Genomic DNA, 24,006 nt, shown 5'->3' on the forward strand with positions numbered 1-24,006 from the left:
TCAAGGCAGCGTCACATGACATATCAGGACTCCCCACCCCTCTTTGCTAAACCAGGCATGGGCTGTGAGTGTGACAGAACCTGATGTCGATCATATGACTCCTTGTGCATTTTTATGGTGGCATTTGAAAAGTGTATTATTGTCAATTTTATTTCAAGCAAATGTTCTTGGAAATACTGGTTTGAAAAATATTGCACTTGAAAATCCAGCCTTTCTGATGCTGGATAAGGCAATTCCATATATATATAGGTTGAAGTACATTTTTAAAAAATGTTTAAAAATGTTCGCTGAGAATGTTGTGGTAGGTGCCAAAAGTTAGGGTTTCCTTGCTTATCCCAATTTGTCTTCCTCGCCAATTGTTTGTGCTCTCCTTTGCCTGTTTAGATATCAGACACATAGAGATAAACCACATTTACCCATAATTCAAAACATAAAATAAAAAGCTAGAAAGGAAACAAAAACCAGAATGCATTCTGACCAGCAACCAACGTCCATATAAGCAGAATCAAGACCAGACAAACAATCAAGCAAAACAACAACAACAATACTTTAATCAAGCAACTATCGAGGAAAATAGATAGTTCTATTTTCTCCTCACCAAAACTGGCAGGATAAGCTGTTGCATATGGACAGGGAGCAAACACCACACTCGCTACCACTGATGATGTTACCTAGGTGGGTAATGAAATGTCTGCAAGCAAACCACCAAGCTCAGAGAACATCAAGGACTCCACAGTTTAACTCTGAGCTCCTTTCTTCTCTTCCATTAGATATTTATTTATTTATTTATTTATTTTATTTATTTATCACATTTATATACTGCCCTATCTCCCTAGGGACTCAGGGCGGTTCACAGGCAGATAAAAAGGTACATATAAATACAAAATAAAATAACAATTAAAAAACTTATTCTACATAGCCAAATTTATTAAAAAAACAATATAAATAATAAAACCCATTAAAACCAGTATAAATTTAAAATCTAGTCCAGTCCTGCGCAGATGAATAGATGTGTTTTAAGCTCGCGGCGGAAGGTTTGGAGGTCCGGAAGTTGACGAAGTCCTGGGGGGAGTTCGTTCCAGAGGGTGGGAGCCCCCACAGAGAAGGCCCTTCCCCTGGGTGTCGCCAAATGGCACTGCCTGGCCGACGGCACCCTAAGGAGTCTCTCTCTGTGAGAGCGCACGGGTCGGTGAGAGGTATTCGGTAGCAGCAGGCGGTCCCGTAAGTAGCCCGGCCCTATGCCATGGAGTGCTTTAAAGATAGTTACCAAAACCTTGAAGCGCACCCGGAAGGCCACAGGTAGACAGTGCAGTCTGCGCAGGAGAGGTGTCACATGGGAGCCACGAGGGGCTCCCTCTATCACCCGCGCAGCCGCATTCTGAACTAACTGAAGCCTCCGGGTGCCCCTCAAGGGGAGCCCCATGTAGAGAGCATTGCAGTAATCAGACGAGACGTCACGAGGGCGTGAATGACCGTGCATAGGGCATCCCGGTCTAGAAAGGGGCGCAACTGGCGAACCAGGTGAACCTGGTAAAAAGCTCTCCTGGAGACGGCCGTCAAATGATCTTCAAAAGACAGCCGTTCATCCAGGAGAACGCCCAAGTTGCGCACCCTTTCCATCAGGGCCAATGACTCGCCCCTAACAGCCAGCCGCAGTTGCAGCTGACTGTACCGGGGTGCCGGCATCCACAGCCACTCTGTCTTGGAGGGATTGAGCTTGAGCCTGTTTCTCCCCATCCAGACCCGTACGGCTTCCAGACATCGGGACAGCACTTCGATAGCTTCATTGGGGTGGCCCGGTGTGGAAAAGTACAGCTGAGTGTCATCAGCGTACAGCTGGTACCTCACACCGAAGCCACTGATGATCTCACCCAATGGCTTCATATAGATGTTGAACAGAAGGGGCGAGAGAATCGACCCCTGCGGCACCCCACAAGTGAGGCGCCTCGGGGCCGACCTCTGCCCCCCTGTCAACACCGTCTGTGGCCGATTGGAGAGATAGGAGGAGAACCACCGATAAACGGTGCCTCCCACTCCCAATCCCTCCAACCGGCGCAGCAGGATACCATGGTCGATGGTATCAAAAGCCGCTGAGAGGTCTAATAGGACCAGGGCAGAGGAACAACTCCTATCCCTGGCCCTCCAGAGATCATCCACCAAGATATCTGATAACTTTAGCTGATAAGGAATTTTATGCTGTTTTTTATAACTTTGGTAGAGATAGAGAGCATTCTTGTCCATTCTACTCTAGCCTGGTGGCTTTGGATGTTATGGGTTGGCACTTATTATTATATGGGATAATTGCAAATTGCATGTCACTCACTAGCTACTCCTAGGTGTTGCCAGCCTCAGAGTCAAAACTTGACTGCTTGGTCTCTCATTGCTAATATTTCCCTACCCTTCCAGTATTAGTACTTATCATTGTTATCCCCAGCTTCCCTCCACATTCATCCTCTGATTTGTTACCTGTCAAGTAGGGAATTTTGGAACATGAATTTAGCACTTTTTCAAAAGAATGCCACCCCCAAATTCAGAAATAGCCAACTCATAATATAGAGGATGGGCTGTGCTGAACAGAAGCGCTGCAGGCGCCTTCCCACTTTGTCTCAGGATTTTCTTTCATGTCTGAGATATATCAGACAGGTTTCTTTGAGACACAAGTTTAATCACTCTTTCAGAAAAAAAGTAGATATATGTTTTAGGATCCAATCTGGATCGGTCACTGGGACCAGAAGTTTACTCTTCTGAGCTTTTGGACTCGTGCTGGAATGCATCCTCAGGGAACTTTTCTCTCACCAGATGGTAGAAGTTCCCTGTGGATGGGCTCCAGCACAGTCTCATCCCAGTGATCAGCCCAGACTGGATCCTGCAACATTATCCTGGAACCCATATATTTGCCTTCATTTGTAGTAGGTATATGTTTACAAGTCATCTAAGACAGGGATCTCCAACCTTGGCAACTTGAAGACTTGTGGACTTCAACTCCCAGAATTCCTCAGCCAGCTTTGCTGTTTTGATATATATATATATATATCAAAACAAAATTATCAAAAAATATCAAAACGTCACCTGCAAGGTAATGGAATCTATCATCAACCAATCCATTACCCTCCACCTAGAAGCAAACAATCTACTCTCTAATAAACAATTTGGTTTCAGAAAAAAATGATCATGTAACTTACAACTTCTTCACTGCAAAAACGTATGGACTACAAATTTTGATCAAGGCAAAGCAATAGATGCAATCTACATAGACTTCTGTAAGGCTTTTGACTCAGTAGTACATGATAAACTTCTCTTAAAACTAAAATCCTATGGCATTTCAGGACCCCTCCACAATTGGATAATTGCTTTCCTATCAAACAGACAACAAGTGGTCAAATTAGGCAATGCTCTATCAAATCCTGCTCCTGTGAAGAGTGGTGCTCCCCAAGGCAGCATTCTTGGACCAATACTCTTCATATTATACATTAATGATCTCTGTGACCATATCACAAGTAATTGTGTTCTCTTTGCTGACGATGTCAAACTATTTAACACCACCAACAATACAACTACCCTTCAAAAAGACCTTGACTTTGTATCCGAATGGTCTAAAACATGGCAACTCCAAATCTCAACCAGCAAATGCTCAGTCTTACATATTGGAAAAAAGAACCCAACACTAAGTACAAGCTTGATGGACATTACCTTACAGATGACCCCCACCCTGTTAAAGACCTAGGAGTTTTCATATCAAATGATCTAAGTGCCAAAGCCCACTGCAACTACATCGCAAAAAAGGCTCTAAGAGTTGTAAACCTAATCTTGCGTAGCTTCTTTTCCAAAAACACTACACTACTAACCAGACCATATAAAACATTTGCTAGACCAATTCTTGAATACAGCTCACCTGTCTGGAACCATACCACATTTCTGACATCAACTCAATTGAACGTGTCCAGAAATATTTTACAAGAAGAGTTCTCCACTCCTCTGAAAACAACAAAATACCTTATGCCACCAGACTTGAAATCCTAGGTTTAGAAAACTTAGAACTCCGCCGCCTCCAACAGGACCTGTGCTTAACTCATAGAATCATCTATTGCAATGTCCTTCCTGTTGAAAACTGCTTCAGCTTCAATCGCAAAAATACAAGAGCAAACAATAGATTTAAACTTAATGTTAACCGCTTCAAACTTGATTGCAGAAAATATGATTTCTGTAACAGAATCATTAACACTTGGAACACACTACCTGACTCTGTGGTCTCTTCTCAAAATCCCAAAATAGTTAACCAAAAACTATCTACTATTGACCTTACCCCATTCCTAAGAGGACTGTAAGGGGCGTGCATAAGAGCACAAAAGTGCCTACCGTTCCTGTCCTATTGTTTTTTTTTTCATTATATCCAATTAATATAGTTATTACATACTTATGCTCATATATATGCTTATATATTATATAGCTATTTCATTTCATGTTAATGCCTATATATACCGATTTGACAAAATAAAAATTAAAAAAAACACCCAATTGTGAACCTACAAGTGAAGATTACACAACACAGTATTTTCCAAACCTGGCACTTTTGTGTGCCAGGTTTGTGTGGACTTCAACTCTAGCTGAGGAATGTTTGAATTGAAGTCCACATGTCTTAATGTTGTCAAGCTTGAAAAAGTGGAGGAAAATATGTGAATATAATCTGCCTATAAAGTTGCTATGTAAATTTGATTAATGTCTATACAGCCCCATCTATGTTTCAAGATGGTAAGAATATTATTATTTTTCTCCTATGAAAATGGAATGGCAGCAAGAGCGAATGCAAAATGTAAAGGATAATTAATTTTTTCTGTTTGACTTGGAAAGTATTTGGCAAAATTGTGGCTAAAAGGGTAGGATAGGTGAACCCAAGCAAATTTTGGGGGTCCACAATTCAACTTTATGCCAGGTAGACAGTATACATAGTAAGCTAGGCTTTTGGTCTTCAAAGTTTGTTGAAGAATTCGAAGAAAGTTTATTGTACATTTTTTGATTTTTGAAAAAGCATGTGATAAAGTGAGCGTGTCTGGGTTACGATTTTTGGGCAAATGCCCAAAGTTTGGTTGTTGATTTGGTGTATGAAATAAAGTATGTATGGGAATAAAGTGGATGATTGATTAGCAAATAGTTCAATGTTGAACAAGGATAGGTGATGTCATAAATTTGTGGGAGGTGATCCAAGACACGGCACAACACATTCCTTGTAATTTCATTTTTTAAATATTTCTTTTATTAAGACCTCCAGCAGCATTTACTTCCAACTTTTACAGCCTTTTGGGACCAGAGTTATTTACAGTAAGATACTCATATTCCATTTTCTGCTTGACTGATCACCACCATAACTTGAGTTTTAAAAGGCACCGTGGTGGACATTTGCCTCTTTTGAATATTATGAACTCTTAAGTGTTCTGTACCTATGCATTCATGCATTTAATAATATTTGCCTACTGTATAAGTACACTGTATGGTTTTCAAAATCCTAGCTATACTTAGATGTAAGTAAGGGGCTAAGAATACTGGCTGGCATTCCCTGATGTCCTTCTGCATGTCTAGTAGAACCTTCTAATTATCTTCACTTCAGCCTTCCCCAGATGCTTCTATCTGTGAAGGATAGGGAAAAAAGGTCTTGTAGTCTTCTTTCTCTTTGTCTTTGGAGTGTCTTCCCTGGATCTCACCCAGCTCCACTTGGGAATTTTATCTAACCATCAATCTTTCAGTAGTGTAACAGTGCCTAGACCAGGGGTCTCCAACCTTAGCAACTGGAAGACTTGTGAACTTCAAAGCTGGCTGAGGAATTCTGGGAGTTGAAGTCCACAAGTCTTAAAGTTGCCAAGGTTGGAGACCCCTGGCCTAGGCCATCTCAAGATCGCCAAGTATCAATGTTCTTTACTAAAGCCAATAATAAATCTTTAGCAACCAACCGTGTTGAGATCTGTCTGAGGTTGCCAGCTATCACAGTTCTAAAAGTTCTCCTTCTCAAGCACCCTTTTCATTTTTTCAAGTTCTCTGTCACCTTAGCAGTAGTTATGCAACTATTCCTTCCTTTTCCTTGAGGAAAAATCTTCCTGTGGTAAAATACGTCACCTTTTCCTACTCTAAACTTCAACTATGAAAAAGACAAAGTCTGTTTAGCTTCTTGCACGCATATGTGAAAAACTTAACAGAAAAGCATAAACTCCTGCCCATTGTCACAGTCCCTTTGGTGCTTAAGGTATTTATAGATAAAAATGTATAAGGAATCCAAGTGGTTATGGTAAGAATTATGTTGCTTGAGCATGTGAATGTATGTCATGTTGTTGGCTGAGAAGCCCAATGATTTACAGGAATATTAGGCATATGGATCTGACAATTAAGTCTAAGGATGTTATTGTTAATTGGGAAAATATATTGAATAATGAATAGGATAGGATAGGATAGGATAGGATAGGATAGAATAGAATAGAATAGAATAGAATAGAATAGAATAGAATAGAATAGAATAGAATAGAATAGAATAACAGAGTTGGAAGGGACCTTGGAGGTCTTCTAGTCTAACCCCCTGCTTAGGCAGGAAACCCTACACCATTTCAGACAAATGGTTATCCAACATCTTCTTAACAACTTCCAGTGTTGGAATTTCACAATTTCTGGAGGCAAATCATTCCACTGATTGTTCTAACTATCAGGAAATTTCTTCTTAGTTCCAGGTTGCTTCTCTCCTTGATTAGCTTCCACCCATTGCTTCTTGTTCTACCTCAGGTGCTTTGAAGAATAGCTTGTCTCCCACTTCTTTGTGGCAGCCCCTGAGATATTGGAACACTGCTATCATGTCTCTCCTAGTCTTTCTTTTCATCAAACTAGTTATGCATAAAAAAAGCAAAAGAGTAAATCATTATGCACTACACAATGAACAGTGAATGTTTACTAAAAATTGGAAAACAGATGGAGAAGTTTCAATATTTGCAAATTTATTTATTTATTTATTTATTTATTTTTCAAATTTATATACCGCCCTATCTCCCTAAGGACTCAGGGCGGTTCACAGGCAGTTAAAATACATATTACATATACATATTACATATGTAATAATATGTAACATGTTATTTATATATACATAAAATACATATTACAAAATACAAATAAAATCCTGGAGGTGCTTGCTGGGGTGGCAGTTGAGACCCCCAGACTTTTAGTCATGGGGGATTTTAACTTGCCATCTTCCGGCTCGTCATCGACAGTTGCTCGGGAGTTCATGGCTTCCATGACGGCCTTGGACCTGACTCAAGTAGTTGATGGCCCTACTCACATTGGGGGTGGCACTCTGGATCTGATTTTTATCTCTGGTCAGTGGTTGAGAGATCTGGATTTGAAGGAATTAGCTATTGAACCTTTGTCATGGTCAGATCACTCTCTTCTTCGCCTGGACTTTCTGACCGCCATTCAACACCGCAGGGAGACGGAGCCATTACGTTGGTTCCGTCCCAGGCGCCTGATGGACCCGGAGAGGTTCCGGACGGAGCTTGGGCCACTTCCTGAAGGTCTGGCCCACGACACGGCTGAGGAACTGGTTGCGGCCTGGGAACGGGCCGCGGCGGGGGCCTTAGATCGTGTCGTGCCTTTGCGGCCTCTGACCCGGCGCAGGTCCCAAACGGCTCCTTGGTTCTCCGAGGAGCTGAGGGGGATGAAGCGCCAGAGAAGACGCCTGGAGAGTTCTTGGAGGTCTAGCTGTTCCGAGGCTGATCGGACACTAGTGAAGTCCTATACTAGAACTTACTTAGTGGCATTGAGGGATGCGAGGCATTGCTACGCCTCCTCCCTCATTGCGTCGGCAGATAACCGCCCAGCTGCCCTGTTTCGGGTGACTCGTTCCCTCCTTCACCAGGGGGAGCGGGATGACCCGTTGCAGGGACGTGCTGAGGAGTTTAACGGTTATCTATACGATAAAATTGTTCAGCTTCGGGACGGTCTGGACCAAAATTGCAGTGACTCAGGGGAGGCGTCCGAGGGTGGTCTTGGTGATATTTTATGGGATGAGTTTGACCCTGTGGCTCCCGAGGACATGGACAGGTTGTTGGGTAGGTTGAATGCCACCACATGTTTACTGGACCCGTGCCTCCTGGTTGGTGCTGGCCACCCAGGAGGTGACACGAGGCTGGCTCAGGCAATTACGAGTGCTTCCTTGGTGGAGGGAGTCTTCCGGCCGCCTTGAAAGAGGCGGTGGTGAGACCCTCCTCAAGAAGCCTGCCTTGACCCGGCTGTTTTAAGTAACTATCGTCGGTCTCCAACCTTCGCCACGGCGAAGGTTGTAGAGAGTATGGTGGCATATCAGTTTCCCTTGCACCTGGATGAAACTGTCTATCTAGACCTGCTCCAGTCCGGTTTCCGGCCCGGTTACAGCACTGAGACGGCTATGGTCGCGTTGGTGGATGATCTCTGGAGGGCCAGGGATAGGGGTTGTTCCTCTGCCCTGGTCCTATTAGACCTCTCAGCGGCTTTTGATACCATCGACCATGGTATCCTGCTGCGCCGTTGGAGGGATTGGGAGTGGGAGGCACCGTTTATCGGTGGTTCTCCTCCTATCTCTCCGATCGGTCGCAGACGGTGTTGACGGGGGCAGAGGTCGGCCCGAGGCACCTCACTTGTGGGGTGCCGCAGGGCCGATTCTCTCGCCTCTTGTTCAACATCTATGAAGCCGCTGGGTGAGATCATCAGTGGCTTCGTGTGAGGTACCAGCTGTACGCTGATGACACCCAGCTGTACTTTTCCACACCGGCCACCCCAATGAAGCTATCAAGTGCTGTCCCGTGTCTGGAAGCCGACGGGTCTGGATGGGGAGAAACAGGCTCAGGCTCAATCCTCCAAGACAGAGTGGCTGTGGATGCGGCATCCCGGTACAGTCAGCTGCAGCCGCGGCTGACTGTTGGGGCGAGTCATTGGCCCCAATGGAGAGGGTGCGCAACTTGGGCGCCCTCCTGGATGAACGGCTGTCCTTTGAAGATCATTTGGCCGTCTCCAGGAGAGCTTTTACCAGGTTCGCCTGGTGCGCCAGTTGCGCCTTTCTAGACCGGGATGCCCTATGCACGGTCACCACGCCTCGTGACATCTCGCCTAGATTACTGCAATGCTCTCTACATGGGGCTCCTTGAAGGGCATCCGAGACTGCAGTTAGTCCAGAATGCGGCTGCGGGTGATAGAAGGAGCCCTCGTGGCTCCCGGTGACACCTATCCTGCGCAGACTGCACTGGCTACCTGTGGCCTTCGGGTGCGCTTCAAGGTGTTGGTGATCACCTTTAAAGCGCCCATGGCATAGGGCCGGGCTATTTACGGGACCGCCTTCTGCTACCGAATACCTCTCACCGACCTGCGCGCCTCACAGAGAGGGACTCCTCAGGGTGCCGTCAGCTAGGCAGTGTCGCCTGGCGACACCCAGGGAAGGGCCTTCTCATGGGGCTCCCGCCCTCTGGAACAAGCTCCCCCCAGGACTTCGCCAACTCTCGGACCTTAGAACCTTCCGTCGTGAACTTAAAACACACTTATTCAGGTGCACAGGACTGGATTAGATTTTTTAGCTTTTAAATTTTAAATTTTAAATTTTATACTGATTTTAATTGGTTTTATTATTTTTAGTTCAATTGGCTGTTAAATATTTCATTTTAAAATTTATTTTAAATTCATTGTCTATCTATGTATTTTAATATGGCTGTACACCGCCCTGAGTCCTTCGGGAGAAGGGCGGTCTAGAAATTTGATTAATAAATAAATAAATAAATAAATAAATATAAATACAGATTAAAAAACAATTTAAAAACTTATTCTATTGCCCCAAATTTAAAATAGTATAAATAATAAAAAACCCTTAAAACCCATAACTTTAAAATCTAATCCAGTCCCGCGCAGATAAATAAGTGTGTTTTAAGCTCGACGAAAGGTCTGGAGGTCCGGAAGTTGACGAAGTCCTGAGGGAGTTCGCTCCAGAGGGTGGGAGCCCCACAGAGAAGGCCCTTCCTGGTGTCGCCAGACGGCACTGCCTAGCTGACGGCACCCTGAGGAGTCCCTCTGTGAGAGCGCACGGTCGGTGAGAGGTATTTGGTAGCAGTAGGCGGTCCCAGAATAGCCCGGCCCTATGCCATGGAGCGCTTTAAAGATTGTCACCAGCACCTTGAAGCGCACCCGAAGGCCACAGGTAGCCAGTGCAGTCTGCGCAGGATAGGTGTAACACGGGAGCCACGAGGGCTCCTCTATCACCCGCGCAGCTGCATTCTGACTAACTGAGCCTCCGGATGCCCCTCAAGGGGAGCCCCATGTAGAGAGCATTGCAATAATCCAGGCGAGACGTCACGAGGGCGTGAGTGACCGTGCATAAGGCATCCCGGTTCAGAAAGGCGCAACTGGCGCACCAGGCGAACCTGGTGGAAAGCTCTCCTGGAGACGGTCAAATGATCTTCAAAAGACAGCCGCTCATCCAGGAGAACGCCCAGATTGCGCACTTCCATCGGGGCCAGTGACTCGCCCCAACAGTCAGCCGAGGACTCAGCTGACTGTACCGGGATGCCGCATCCACAGCCACTCTGTCTTGGAAGGATTGAGCTTGAGCCTGTTTCTCCCATCCAGACCCAGACGGCTTCCAAACACCGGGACAGCACTTCGATAGCTTCATTGGGGTGGCCCGTGTGAGAAGTACAGCTGGGTGTCATCAGCGTACAGCTGGTACCTCACACGAAGCCACTGATGATCTCACCCAGCGGTTTATATAGATGTTGAACAGAAGGGGCGAGAGATCGACCCCGCGGCACCCCACAAGTGAGGCGCCCGGGCCGACCTCTGCCCCTGTCAACACCGTCTGCGACCGGTCGGAGAGATAGGAGGAGAACCACCGATAAACGGTGCCTCCCACTCCCAATCCCTCCAACCGGCGCAGCAGGATACCATGGTCGATGGTATCGAAAGCCGCTGAGAGGTCTTAATAGGACCAGGACAGAGGAACAACCCCTATCCCTGGCCCTCCAGAGATCATCCACCAACGCGACCAAAGCCGTCTCCGTGCTGTAGCCGGGCCGGAAACCGGACTGGAACGGGTCTAGATAGACAGTTTCATCCAGGTGCAGGGGAAACTGATATGAATCAACTGAAATGTTGATTCAAAGCTAGTGGGAAGTACTGTAAGTGGTTTCTTGAGAGGAATATCTGTTAAAAGAAATGAAAATGGCTGTGTCTAAGAATGTGAGGGACCAAAGTCAAACACTAGGAACCTAAGATCTGACAACAGCAATCCACAGATATCACTCTCCATCCACTAGCCCACCCATGGAGAAGCAACTATCTTTCAGGCTGTTAGGCTGCACAGATGAAGAGCAAGAGACATACGCTTTGAAGCCAGGAAGTTATGAGCCATGTCCTTGAATCTCTGCCTGGTAACTTCTGAGGATGAGTAATGAATTGGGTATAGCCTGACAAAAGACTGTGCTTTTCCAACTGTTTTATGGAAGTGAAAGTTGGGTCTGTCAAGCAAAGTGTAAGTAAGATAAATGCAGTGGTAATAGGTAAGAAGTATGTGTACTTGAAGAAGAAGATATAGGGTTAATACTGAATGGATCTGAATGAATACATGAATGGTCCTACAAAAGAAGTACTGTACACACAGGTGGCTTGGTTATATAGACAGGATGAATAATGATTGAATTGCAAAGCAAATATACGAAGGCCGCGTGAATGGGTTGAGAAGAATGGAAAGTTATGGCAGGATGGAGTTGATGAGATCTTCAAAAAGGAAGACATGAAACCCCAAAGGTACTATATGAAGTACCATGTTCCCATTGTAAAATGAAGAATAGTTAGCATAGATACAAATGCATGGAAGGTTACATTGAATGATATTGGTATATACTAGATTATGTACATTTCTATTTCTATTTTTCCATTTCATACCTTGTATTTATTTGACTTACAAATAAGCGACTTACTATTTCTTATTCCTTTTCTGTCCTTTGTATAATTCTGCTTATCCAGAAAGGGTATATTGTGGTGAAGATGAATTCATAAATGCGTATCTGTATGTATGTATGTATGTATGTATTGATCATCTACTGTCTACTTCCTACTTTCCCTGGGATTTTGGTGGCTTCACTGCTCTTTTAGAATGAGAATTAGAGGAAAAAAGCCCCACATCTCAAGGGGCTGAGCTCCAAAGTGTTTCTCCTGAGAGATTACAACATGTGGATAACATATGGCAATTGCAAATCATATACAGTACATAGCTGTGAGCACAATGGAGGAAAGGCGAGATGAAATATACAGTAAGTAGTACACCTAAAACTCATAAATCAGATATTCCAAAACAGAAAAAGTGTTTATGAATCTAGAAAGATGCAAGTTGGGTAGCATTCAGATCTTGCTTGATTGGGAAAATAAATAAATGGATACGTTTGGCTTATTTCTCCCTTGTCTTTCTTGATACCTTCCTCTCCATAGACCTGATAATCAAGAAGTTCGTTTTCTTTTTCTTTTTAGCTGTGTAGTGGATGAGATGGACTTCTCTGGCATGGAGCTTGATGAAGCTTTGCGGAAATTTCAAGCCCATATCCGAGTGCAGGGAGAAGCCCAGAAAGTGGAAAGATTAATTGAAGCCTTCAGGTAAACGTTGTGCTGATATGAAGCTACGTTGGTCAATTTCTTCATTCAACGTAAGGGTATGGAGAAGAAGAGATTAAGTGGTGAAGCAAATAAGAAAGCACCTAAAAATAAGTTAACTAGGGTTTGTTGTCTTCTAAATGTTCTTTCACTACAACTCGCGTAACTCTTATTATTGGATGTGCTGGGAAAGACTAATAGAAGTTCTAATAACATCTTAAGAATCACATTGTTCTGACCCAGTTTTGCAAGTAGTGATAAGACGTTTACTCATGAGAAAAAGAACCCCAGTCTTTTATTCACAGAGATAAAAAAAAATCAAACATAATTAGTCCCAACAAACCTGGGTTTATCCAAGAAATCTGAATTGCCTGCTGTATACTAGAAACGAATGGATATCTGCGACAACTGGCCACTCTCAAACCCCTGCTGTTTATTTCCCAGCCAGGGAGGGGCTGGCTATCATCTGCATCTGCCTCTCCCTGAGAGCTGGCTTACTGCTTTTCTTTGCTCTCCTCTCTTTTCCACTCTGCGCATACACACAGCTCTGCCCCCCCCCACTCAGCTCAAGCCCCAAAGACAGCTGACTCTATAACTGGAGGACAGAAGGCCCCGACTCTGCCTCTGTCTCTGATGCTGTTTCCTTTTCAGAGCCTTCCAAAGGCTCCGAAGCTGGCCCAGGCTTTCCCTCAACCTCCTCCTGATCTGATTCTGCAGCTAGCTCTGCTGGCAGCTGACACACACATTTGGGCCACAACACACATTTGCACATTTTATTTTTAAAGAAAACACACTTCTTTTGGGAAGATTGAAAGGTATTTACATAGCAAAGCAGGCTAAAAATCTTTCTCCACAGAACTAGTCTCTGGTGCCCAAAATGTTGGGGGCCGCTGATGTAGAATATACTTCTTTCAGTTTGGACAAAACTCAGCAGCACTTTTTCATGCGGCTATTGATAAAAATAGGATCACCAACATGATCGGCAATGTCCGATGATGGATATGGCAGGAGGAGGAGGAGGAGGAGGAGGAGGAGGAGGAGGAGGAGGAGGAGAAGGAGAAGGAGAAGGAGAAGAAGAAGAAGAAGAAGAAGAAGAAGAAGAAGAAGAAGAAGAAGAAGAAGAAGAAGAAGAAGAAGAAGAAGAAGAAGAAGAAGAAGAAGAAGAAGAAGAAGAAGAAGAAACAACAGTTTAAAAATAATTAAAATGAATAAAATTGAAATTACCAATAACCAAAGATGTTCCAAAGGATGACCAGCAACAAGATGGATGGACTCATGCATAGTGGCAATGAGTGCAGCTCTTGAAGACTTGAAGGACCAGGTTGGAGACAGATCATTTTGGAGAAAGCCTGTATATATAACTGATAAGACACAAATCAGATTTGACACAAATCTGATACATAATTCATTCAATCAATGGATTTCTCTTACAATTTGTCCAATTTTGTGTTGTAATCTTCCTTAATTATACACACAGTTTTATTTATTCTTTTAAGAACGGCACTGAATAAAATCAAATTATAGTTGGTTTGAGAATTGCGAATTTAATAAGTTTGCATTAACAATAATTTCCCAATCCTTTTTGTGAAAAAGTACATGTTCTCTCAGGTTTTATGGTGCATATATTCTTTATTATGTCCCCTCCACAATATTTGTGACACAATTAGAAACATAATTCTTTGACCTTGGAAGATTATTACTTATATGGATTCAGACAATCAATTAATTTATACAACTGTGGTATTAGCCTAGTGAAATGTGAGTGTAAATAATTTTAACACCTTTAAAATAGGGGTGGCGTCATTTAGTAATGGACACATTTTAAATTTGCTGTATTATATATTGACTTTGTCTCCCTCCCTCTGCAGCCAGAGGTACTGCATGTGTAATCCAGAAGTAGTCCAACAGTTCCATAATCCAGATACCATTTTCATCTTGGCTTTTGCCATCATCCTTCTTAATACGGATATGTACAGTCCTAACATTAAACCTGACAGAAAGATGATGCTGGAGGACTTCATTCGGAACCTGAGAGGTGAGGGCATTGCTTGGCTATATTGTTCCTTATTCCAAATCCTGAACAAAGCAGTACTCAAATAAATAATGTTGTAGATGGCATTAAAAGAGCTAAAATGTATGCTGGTTGTGACATTTGAGCTAATAGATTAATAGTGAAGATGGAATAAAACTTTTAACAACATCAGATAAAGCATGATTGCAGATGTGAGTGGTACATCTAGACCAGGGGTGTCAAACTCGATTTTATTGAGGGCCACTCCAGGGATGTGTTTGACCTTGGAGGAGCCGTGTGTGGCAAGGGTGGGTATGGCCAGCTCAATGTCACTCTGTAGTAAGTGCGCCTCTGGTAGCCCGAGCACTCTGCCAGTGAAAACAGGCTCCCGAGCTCCATTTTCAGCTGTGACAGCATCCTGCAACTCTCTGCCAGTGAAAATGAATATTGAGCGGGCCACACACAGCCCCCCAAGCTCCGTTTTCACTGGCAGAGGCACCACGGGCTGTTTCCCAGGTAGCCCCATGGGCCAGATCTAAGCACCCTGTGGGCTGGATCCAGCCCACGGGCCTTGAGTTTGACACCCCTGATCTAGATCAAATACAGGCAATTGTCTGGTGTACTGGGTGTTGTAGTTAGCTTTTTGGGGTTAGTTGAAGGCGACAGAAAATAGGATAATAAAGCAAAGGGAATGAGACCATCAGACTTTTGCCTTGGAGTTGCTTTTCACTGCAGTTAAGCCTATTTTAGGATTCACACTGCAATTTTCAATTCTATTTTGATTATATAACAGCTGTACAAACAGTTATACTTTGCGATTTCCAATTAAGATTATTGTACACACACGTGCATGTGTCTGTATAATATGCCGTTTACATCTTTGGCTGTAGTCTATCATGTAGACAGCGGACTGCTTATTTGCCTTGTTAAGAGTATTTTATAAAATCGTACCATGCAGAAAAAGTTTATACTCCTCTCTTATTTTCTTGAACTGGTTTCAGCATTTTTGTTAACCTTTAATTAAAGTAAAAGACTATACTTTATCATGCCTGTTTTTTGATTTTGATTTGTTAAGGCCAAACTCAAAGGTTCCAAAAAAAGATCCGGGATTGCTTACAATATTTTTTTTTATTCCTTTCTAGATGTTACCAGTATTTTGTTATCACTAATCTAGTAGCCATTAATATACAACAGGGGTAGTCAACCTTTTTATACCTATCGGCCACTTTTGTATCTCTGTTAGTAGTAAAATTTTCTAACCGCCCACCGGTTCCACAGTAATGCACCATGTATCGTTGTCTGCACGTGCCTCTCGCACATCGTGGATTGGGTTTGGGTGGTGGTGGCTACCAGCTCTGCTTGTCTGTTACAGCTGGGTGGTGTGGGGGGAGATGCACGAGCTATTCTGAGGCGAGGCTTTTTTGTTTGCGGTCGCACTATAGCACCATTTAGTTTCACTTACAGAATGTGAACTAAACTTATGTACACGCGATACAAATAGTATATTTTCAGAAATTTAAATTGTCACGGGGAATTTTATGAAAATCTAATGAAAATGTTTTTAAATAATGCTCTGAATTTTTTTTTAAAAGTCAATTAAATTAAAAAAAAGGAAAGTGCTTCAGTATCGGACAAAACCCCTACCACCCACCATGAAAGCTGGAATGCCCACTAGTGGGTGGTAGGGATCAGGTTGACTACCACTGATATACAATATAAAAATCCCTTACTTTTCAAATTTATAATATTACCAGAAATTATTATAACAACATCAACCAATCAGAATAGAGCTGGAAGGGACCCTGGAAGTTTTCTAGTTCAATCCCCTGCTCAAGCAGGAGATCCAGTGGTGGGATTCAGCCAGTTCACACCACTTCAGGAGAACCGGTTGTTAACTTTGTGAGCATTTTGGCAACCTGGTTGTTGGAAGAAATCATTAGGGCAGAGAACCAGTTGTTAAATTACTTGAATCCCACCACTGAGGAGAAGCTATACCATTTCAGGTAAACCATTGTCCAATCTCTTCTTAGAAACCTCCAGTGATCAAGCACCTATGACATCTGAAGGCAAGCTGTTCCACTGGTTAATTGTCCTCACTGTTAGGAAGTTTCTCCTTAATTCCAGGTTGCTTCTCTCCTTGATTAGTTTCCACCCATTGTCCCCCGCCCAAATATGCTATATCTCTAATTTTTAACTAGTAATTAATGCAATCTCTATTTTTTAAATAGTAACTAATGCAATTTTATGAAATATTTCATTCCCAAATTTACTGACTATGGGACATGACTCTCGCATTTGCAAAAAGATATCACTGCTGCAATCACTTGAACATTGATTCTTTTTATTCTTTGTGACATTTTTAGCTGGGGTAAGATGCCAACAATATAAGATTTTATTTATTTATTTATTTTTATTTATTGTTTATATTTATATACCGCCCTATCTCCCAAAGGACTCAGGGCGGTTTACAGGCATTTAAAAGCAATAAATACAATCTAAAAACAATTAAAAAACTTATTCAAAAGCCTAATAATTAAAAATATAAAAAATTAAAACCCAAGTTAAAACCCACAAACTAAAATCTAACTCAGTCCTGCGCAGTTAAATAGGTATGTTTTAAGCTCGCGGAAGGTCCAAGGTCCGGAAGCTGACGAAGTCCTGGGGCAGTTCATTCCAGAGGTGGGAGCCCCACAGAGAAGGCCCTTCCTGGGCGCCGCCAGACGACATTGCCTCGCTGACGGCACCCTGAGGAGTCCCTCTCTGTGAGAGCGCACGGTCGGTGAGAGGTATTCGTAGCAGTAGGCGGTCCCGTAGATAACCCGGCCCTATGCCATGGAGCGCTTTAAAGGTGGTCACCAAAACCTTGAAGCGCACCCGAAGGCCACAGGTAGCCAGTGCAGTCTGCGCAGGATGGTGTTATACGGGAGCCACGAGGGCTCCTCTATCACCCGCAGCCGCATTCTGACTAACTGCAGCCTCCGGATGCCCTTCAAGGGAGCCCCATGTAGAGAGCATTGCAGTAATCCAGGCGAGACGTCACGAGTGCGTGGGTGACTGTGCACAGGGCATCCCGGTCCAGAAAGGCGCAACTGGCGCACCAGGCGAACCTGGTAAAACGCTTCCTGGAGACGGCCACAAATGATCTTCCAAAGACAGCCGTCATCCAGGAGGACGCCTGTTGCGCACCCTCCATCGGGGCCAATGACTCGCCACCGATGGTCAGCGGATTTAGCTGACTGTACCGGGATGCCGCATCCACAGCCACTCTGTCTTGGAGGATTGAGCTTGAGCCTGTTTCTCCCATCCAGACCCGCACGGCCTCCAGACACCGGGACAGCACTTCGATAGCTTCGTTGGGGTGGTCCGGCGTGGAAAGGTACAGCTGGGTGTCATCCGCATACAGCTGATACCTCACGCCGAAACCACTGATGATCTCACCCAGCGGCTTCATGGACAGCGCTGGCTCTTCGGCTTTGAAACAGAGATGAGCACTGCCCCCTAGAGTCGGCAACGACTAGCACGTATGTGCGAGGGGAACCTTTACCTTTACCTTAATGTCAGGTTTCCAAGTGATGAAACCCATTCAAAAAAGAAATAGGCAAAGTCCATCTTCCAAAACAAATTTCTTTTATTTCGGTAAGCATCAAATTGGCAAAGTCTGTTGTAATTCCGGATCTGACACAAACCAGAATTACACCACATAATACTGTAAGTTAGAAACATCTCTCAAAAGTCACATTCTCCAATAAACACTCAATCCACATTTCCCGGTGTCTTCAAACTCCACCTTCCATTCACACCAGGGGCAGCCTCTGTTCCCACCGGAAAGAAAGTCACCTAGCCAAAACAGTCCTCATTATCTATTTGCTCCTTCCCCCCACCTTAAGAATGTGGCGAGCCGGGAATTCCCCCTATATTAGTAAAGAGAAAGAAAAGGAATAAATGAGTATAATACAGAGCTAAATAAAATGGCTACACATATGTAAAATCTGGGCTCGGCATCTAAGTGTAAACCCAAGTGTACACTGTGGTAGAAATGATTGTTGTATGTAATTATGGCCAGTTACGGCTGTAACTTGGAAATCTCCAGTGTGGAATTTGCTGCAGCTAATGGTCCCGGTTGCATGCTTACATTTTTCCACTATTATTTTTGCATATATGCACTCAAACCTATCCTCTTCAGGTTAAGCACCATCAGGCAAAGCTCAGGACACTTTTTAAGCACAGAACAAAATTTAAAAGGAAGCTGGGATGGTAAAAGCAAAACATTACCTTCATCTTTGCTTGCTCCTAAGGACGATCTTTGGTCCTGTGTTTATTTCCGTATGGATATTAAGACTGAAAAATGGTGTTGGAAACAGCTATACTTTGCTTGTCAATGTGTGCACTTGTCCATAGAAAAAAAAACAATATCAGCCTGGAACCTCTGTAGAGCTAGAGAAGAGGGCAGGGAATCATTTCAACATTTCTGGTCAATTGATTGTGATTGGTCCCATCCAGGTTATAGTTATTGGATGAAGGTTAACTCCTCCAGGGGCACCCATTATCTTTTCTCAAAATTTTAGGGGCATTGACTGACCACAAATGGGTAGGAAATTATTTGCACATGTCCATAAACTCTGAGGGGAAAACGACATGTAAGGCGTTATTTTGTATGTTTGTTTTTATTTATTTATTTATAGAATAGAATAGAATTTTTTATTGGCCAAGTGTGATTGGACACACAAGGAATTTGTCTTAGTGCATATGCTCTCAGTGTACATAAAAGAAAAGATACGTTCATCAAGGTACAACATTTACAACACAAATGATGGTCAATATATCAATATAAATCATAAGGACTGCCAGCAACAAAGTTACAGGTCATACAGTCATAAGTGTAAAAGATTGGTGATGGGAACTATGAGAAGATTAATCGTAGTGCAGATTTAGTAAAGAGTTTGACAGTGTTGAGGGAATTATTTGTTTAGCAGAGTGATGGCCTTCAGGGGAAAAACTGTTCTTGTGTCTAGTTGTTCTGGTGTGCAGTGCTCTATAGCGTCGTTTTGTCAAACATGTACTAGATAACAGGTATAAGTATAAACATGGACATGAACATAGGAAATGAGCACAAATAAATGGGGACAGGAGGACAGGGATGGTAGGCATGCTGGTGCACTTATGCATGTCCCCTTTACGGACCTCTCAGGAATGGGGTGAGGTCCATGGTAGACAGTTTAAGGTTAAAACTGTAGGGGTTAGAGGATGCAACAACAGAGTCAGGTAGAGCATTCCAGGCATTGACCACTCTGTTGCTGAAGTCGTATCTTCTGCAATCAAGTTTGGAGTGCTTTACCTTGAGTTTGTATCAATTGTTTGCCCATGTATTATTGTGGTTGAAGCTGAAGTAGTCATTGACAGGTAGGACATTGTAACGGACAATTTTGTGTCCTACGCTTAGGTCAGACTGTAGGCGACATAGTTCTAGGTTGTCCAACCCCAAAATTTTGAGCCTGGTGGCATAAGGTATTCTGTTGTGAGCAGAGGAGTGGAGGACCCTTCTCATGAAATACCTCTGGACTCGTTCAATTGTATTAATGTCCGATATGCAGTGTGGATTCCAGGCAGATGAGCTGTATTCGAGAATTGGTCTGGCAAAAGTTTTTTTTTTTTTTTGTTTTTACATTTATACCCCGCCCTTCTCCGAAGACTCAGGGCGGCTTACAGTGTATAAGGCAATAGTCTCATTCTATTTGTATATTTTTACAAAGTCAACTTATTGCCCCCCCAACAATCTGGGTCCTCATTTTACCTACCTTATAAAGGATGGAAGGCTGAGTCAACCTTGGGCCGGGCTCGAACCTGCAATAATTGCAGGCTTCGGTGTTCTTAATAACAGGCTATTACCAGCTTGAGCTATATGCCCTAGTTTGCAGTGCAATGGTACCGGAGAAGAAGCTTCACAAAATTTGGTTAACAACTCTTAATGCCTTTTTGGCAATGCTGTTATAGTGAGCTCTGGGGTTTAGGTCCTTTGAGATGAGTTAAGAATTCTTGAAGAATGATGATTGAATATAAAAAGAATGTTTATATTGTTTTGACTTAACAGGAGTTGATGATGGAGCTGACATTCCCCGTGACTTGGTGGTGGGGATTTATGAAAGGATTCAGCAGAGAGAGCTCAAATCAAATGAGGACCACGTCACTTATGTCACCAAAGTAGAAAAATCAATTGTGGGAATGAAAACGGTGAGCCTTTGCACATCATTAGTAGACATCTATTGTATTATACTGATGAAAACTGTAGTTCTCTGCAGTTACTTTTATTTAAGAGAAAGGATAGTATCTTAATATTGTCTATTTTGGCAGCAATTTGGCAGCAATTCTGGGAGTTCTCACAGGGCATGGACAAAGAAGTCAAGTTGGAAATTGCAATGGTGTAATCAAAGATGTGCTTCTTTTCTTTGTGTCCCATCTTGACATGTTTTTAACCATAAATGAGGATTCCCCTGCCTCTCGTTATTCATTGAATCCTTCCTGATTGGAGATGCCAGCAAGGGCTGAACCTGGGAACATCCCCATGGAAACCAATTACTTTGCCACAAAGGGAATTGCAGCTTTTACTTTAGATGAGGGGTCTCCAAATGTGACAACTTTAACACTTGTGGACTTCAACTTCCATAATTCCCCATTCTAGCTGGGGAATTCTGGGAGTTAAAGTCCACAAGTTTTAAAGTTGCCATGTTTGGAGACCCCTGCATTAGATCAGTGTTATTCCAATGTGTTAACTTTACGTTGTATGGACTTCAACTCCCAGAATTCCCCAACCAACACGAGAGTTGAAATCTATACATCTTAAAGTTACCATATTTGAAAAACACTGCATTAGACTTTCTCGTGCTGCTTCCCTCCTATTTTCTTTTCTTCTTCATTTATATCTAATATTCCTACCTACGTCAATTTGCTTTTCTTTGATCCCACCTCCTTTTTAAAATAAATACTTTGCTCATGAAGTTGGATGAATGGATATGTTTGATTTTTTCCCCAGCAAGGATTATTTTTACACCATTCTTATTATTTGGGAACATATGCTCCGTAGCCCTACATGGAGGACAGAGTTACAAAGTGAAGGAATCTTACCTTTGAGCTTTTTCTTTCTTTTTTTTTTATTGAAAAAGTTTTAAAAAAACAAAACATTTCCTTTCCCCTCCCTCCCAGAAAACCCCTTCCCCTCCCTTCCCCGGCTTCCGGGTCAATCACAAGGTATTGTTATACATAAACCAAACATAGAATAAAATTTTCCCTTCCAATCCAATTAACCTCATCCAAAGCTTTTCATCTCCCAACCCCCTCCCCATTAGTAGATAATCAATCCATTTTTTCCATTCAATTAAATATCTTTCCTGCGTATTGTCTTTTAAAAAAGCTGAGATTTTAGCCATCTCAGCCAAATTAATGACTTTCAGTATCCATTCTTCTATTGTAGGTACCTCTTCTTTCTTCCAGTATTGTCCAATCAACAGTCTTGCTCCTGTTATTAAATTCAGAATCAGTTTAGTCTCAATCCCTGTACAATCCGTTATAATTCCCAAAAGGAAAAATTGTGGCAGGAACTTTATCTTCTTCTTCAGTACAACCTTTGAGCTTTTTCATGTTCGCCTTTACTAGAATCAAGGCCAAGATACAACTCTGTTTCCATATTATATTTTTCTTTTCCTTTTGCAACTTTCTGTGTCCTTCCAAGGTTTGCTTCCACTGAAATGTGGTCAGGTAGGAGTGTCCACACGGAGAGAGGATCAAAAAGTCAAAATTATGGCCTCAAGCATGCGGTCGATGTCCCTTTCCTTTTTAATATGCGTTATGATGTGTGCGGTGATGATATGGTTGACGTTTTGACTCTTTTGACTCATCCCTGGGGTGGGGTAAATTCCTCCAGATGTGCCTGTAATGGGATTCCTTAATGTGAAGTCGGGATAATAAGTGCTTAACTCTAACAAAATTACCCACAGAACACTCTTTAAAAAGGTCCCAGAACACGAGCTATTTAAACAATCCTATAAGAACAAAACCACCCAGTAATTCTGGAAGAATCAGTGTCTATTGGAAAAGAAATATCCGGGTGCTAAAATGACTGCAGTGCACTGCTTAAAAGGAATCTGGTGGCAGAAAGCCTCAACCAGACACTCCTCTTACAGGAGATGCTGCAACATTTTCTCGAGACAACAACATGTCCTTTCGCTGTTCTCCATCGTCTGAATTTCCAGATCCTCCCCAGAAATACACTTCGTAGCTTCAGGCCTTAGGCATGCATAGCTATATATTCCATAATTGTGGTTATATCTGCAGCTTCCTATGCCTTCTGCTCTGATTAGGCAGGATGAAGAGAATTGATGAACAGAGAAAATCCTGACATGGTTCCCTTGTGCCTCTCATAGCTGCCAGAAAATAACTTGATATATTCCATGTTATAACAAGTTTGTGGTGCAGTGTACACATGATATATGTGAAAGTCTGCTGATTTCTTCCTGTAACACTCCTGTATCCTTCCTAAACTGCTGTTGGGGAGCTAAGCAGTGCATAACCCTCACCCCCGCTATCAAAGCTATCAAAGTGGATCCTGGGCTCTGCACTGCACTGCAATAGAGAAGTAGCAGCTGGCACAAGGGAAAGAGAAGGCTAGTTTCCCTCTTCTCCCTGATCCTCCTTCCCTCGTGCTGGCCACTCCATTTACCGTTTCTCCATTGCAGTGCAGCGCCCACGGATGAGATTTCCAGCCCCACCATGAGCTGCCTGGCTGGCCCATATTTCAGAACTCTAGTCACAAGACTGGCCCATTGGTCATCCCAGAACAGCTCTTCCACCCAGGTGCACTGAGGACCACCAACATTTTCTCACAGACCATCGGTTGGTGACCGCTGACCTAGAAGAAAGATGAAAAGGAAACAGAGGAAAATAAACAAACGGTTGCTTCCCGAAGAGATAGATCTTGGTCAGTTCTTCCCTCTGGTAGACTCTCACACAAACACCACCCACAAGGACAAATGCGCACAGCCCATATTCTATGTTGCAGTTAGTTCCACTGATCCTAGCCGCAGCATTTGCAGTGGGAAACAAAAGAACCGAGATAGTGGTTGTGGAATGGTGACCGAAGGTCTCATTCTCTGTATGTGCATTTGTTTTTCTTGGGGTTCTACTTTCTCCATCCATTTCTGGCTGGATAGGCCAGTTGGTTTTCCTTGCAGAATCTGAAATAGAATGTCCCTCTCTTCACGACATCCAACAAGTTGAACATCCAACAATTGAAAGAAGCTGGGCTTGACAGGGTAGCATGGAGGGCACTTGCCTATAAAGTCGCCAAGAGTTAGATGCGACTAAATGGTTAAAACAAC

General features: G+C 43.1%; 1 protein-coding gene across 1 annotated transcript in view; it reads left to right on the forward strand.

Moving 5' to 3' along the window:
* The window catches only part of IQSEC3 (IQ motif and Sec7 domain ArfGEF 3), a 78,948-nt gene that overhangs the window by 31,406 nt on the left and 23,536 nt on the right, over window positions 1–24,006 (forward strand). Inside the window, exons 3-5 of the mRNA XM_058190186.1 lie at window positions 12,508–12,630; window positions 14,496–14,662; window positions 20,727–20,866. Of these exons, the coding sequence (XP_058046169.1) occupies window positions 12,508–12,630; window positions 14,496–14,662; window positions 20,727–20,866 (430 nt within the window). The remainder of the gene's footprint in view (window positions 1–12,507; window positions 12,631–14,495; window positions 14,663–20,726; window positions 20,867–24,006) is intronic.

The sequence above is a fragment of the Ahaetulla prasina genome, chromosome 7 (genome assembly GCF_028640845.1).
Source record: "Ahaetulla prasina isolate Xishuangbanna chromosome 7, ASM2864084v1, whole genome shotgun sequence".
In the NCBI taxonomy this organism is placed as follows: domain Eukaryota; kingdom Metazoa; phylum Chordata; class Lepidosauria; order Squamata; family Colubridae; genus Ahaetulla; species Ahaetulla prasina.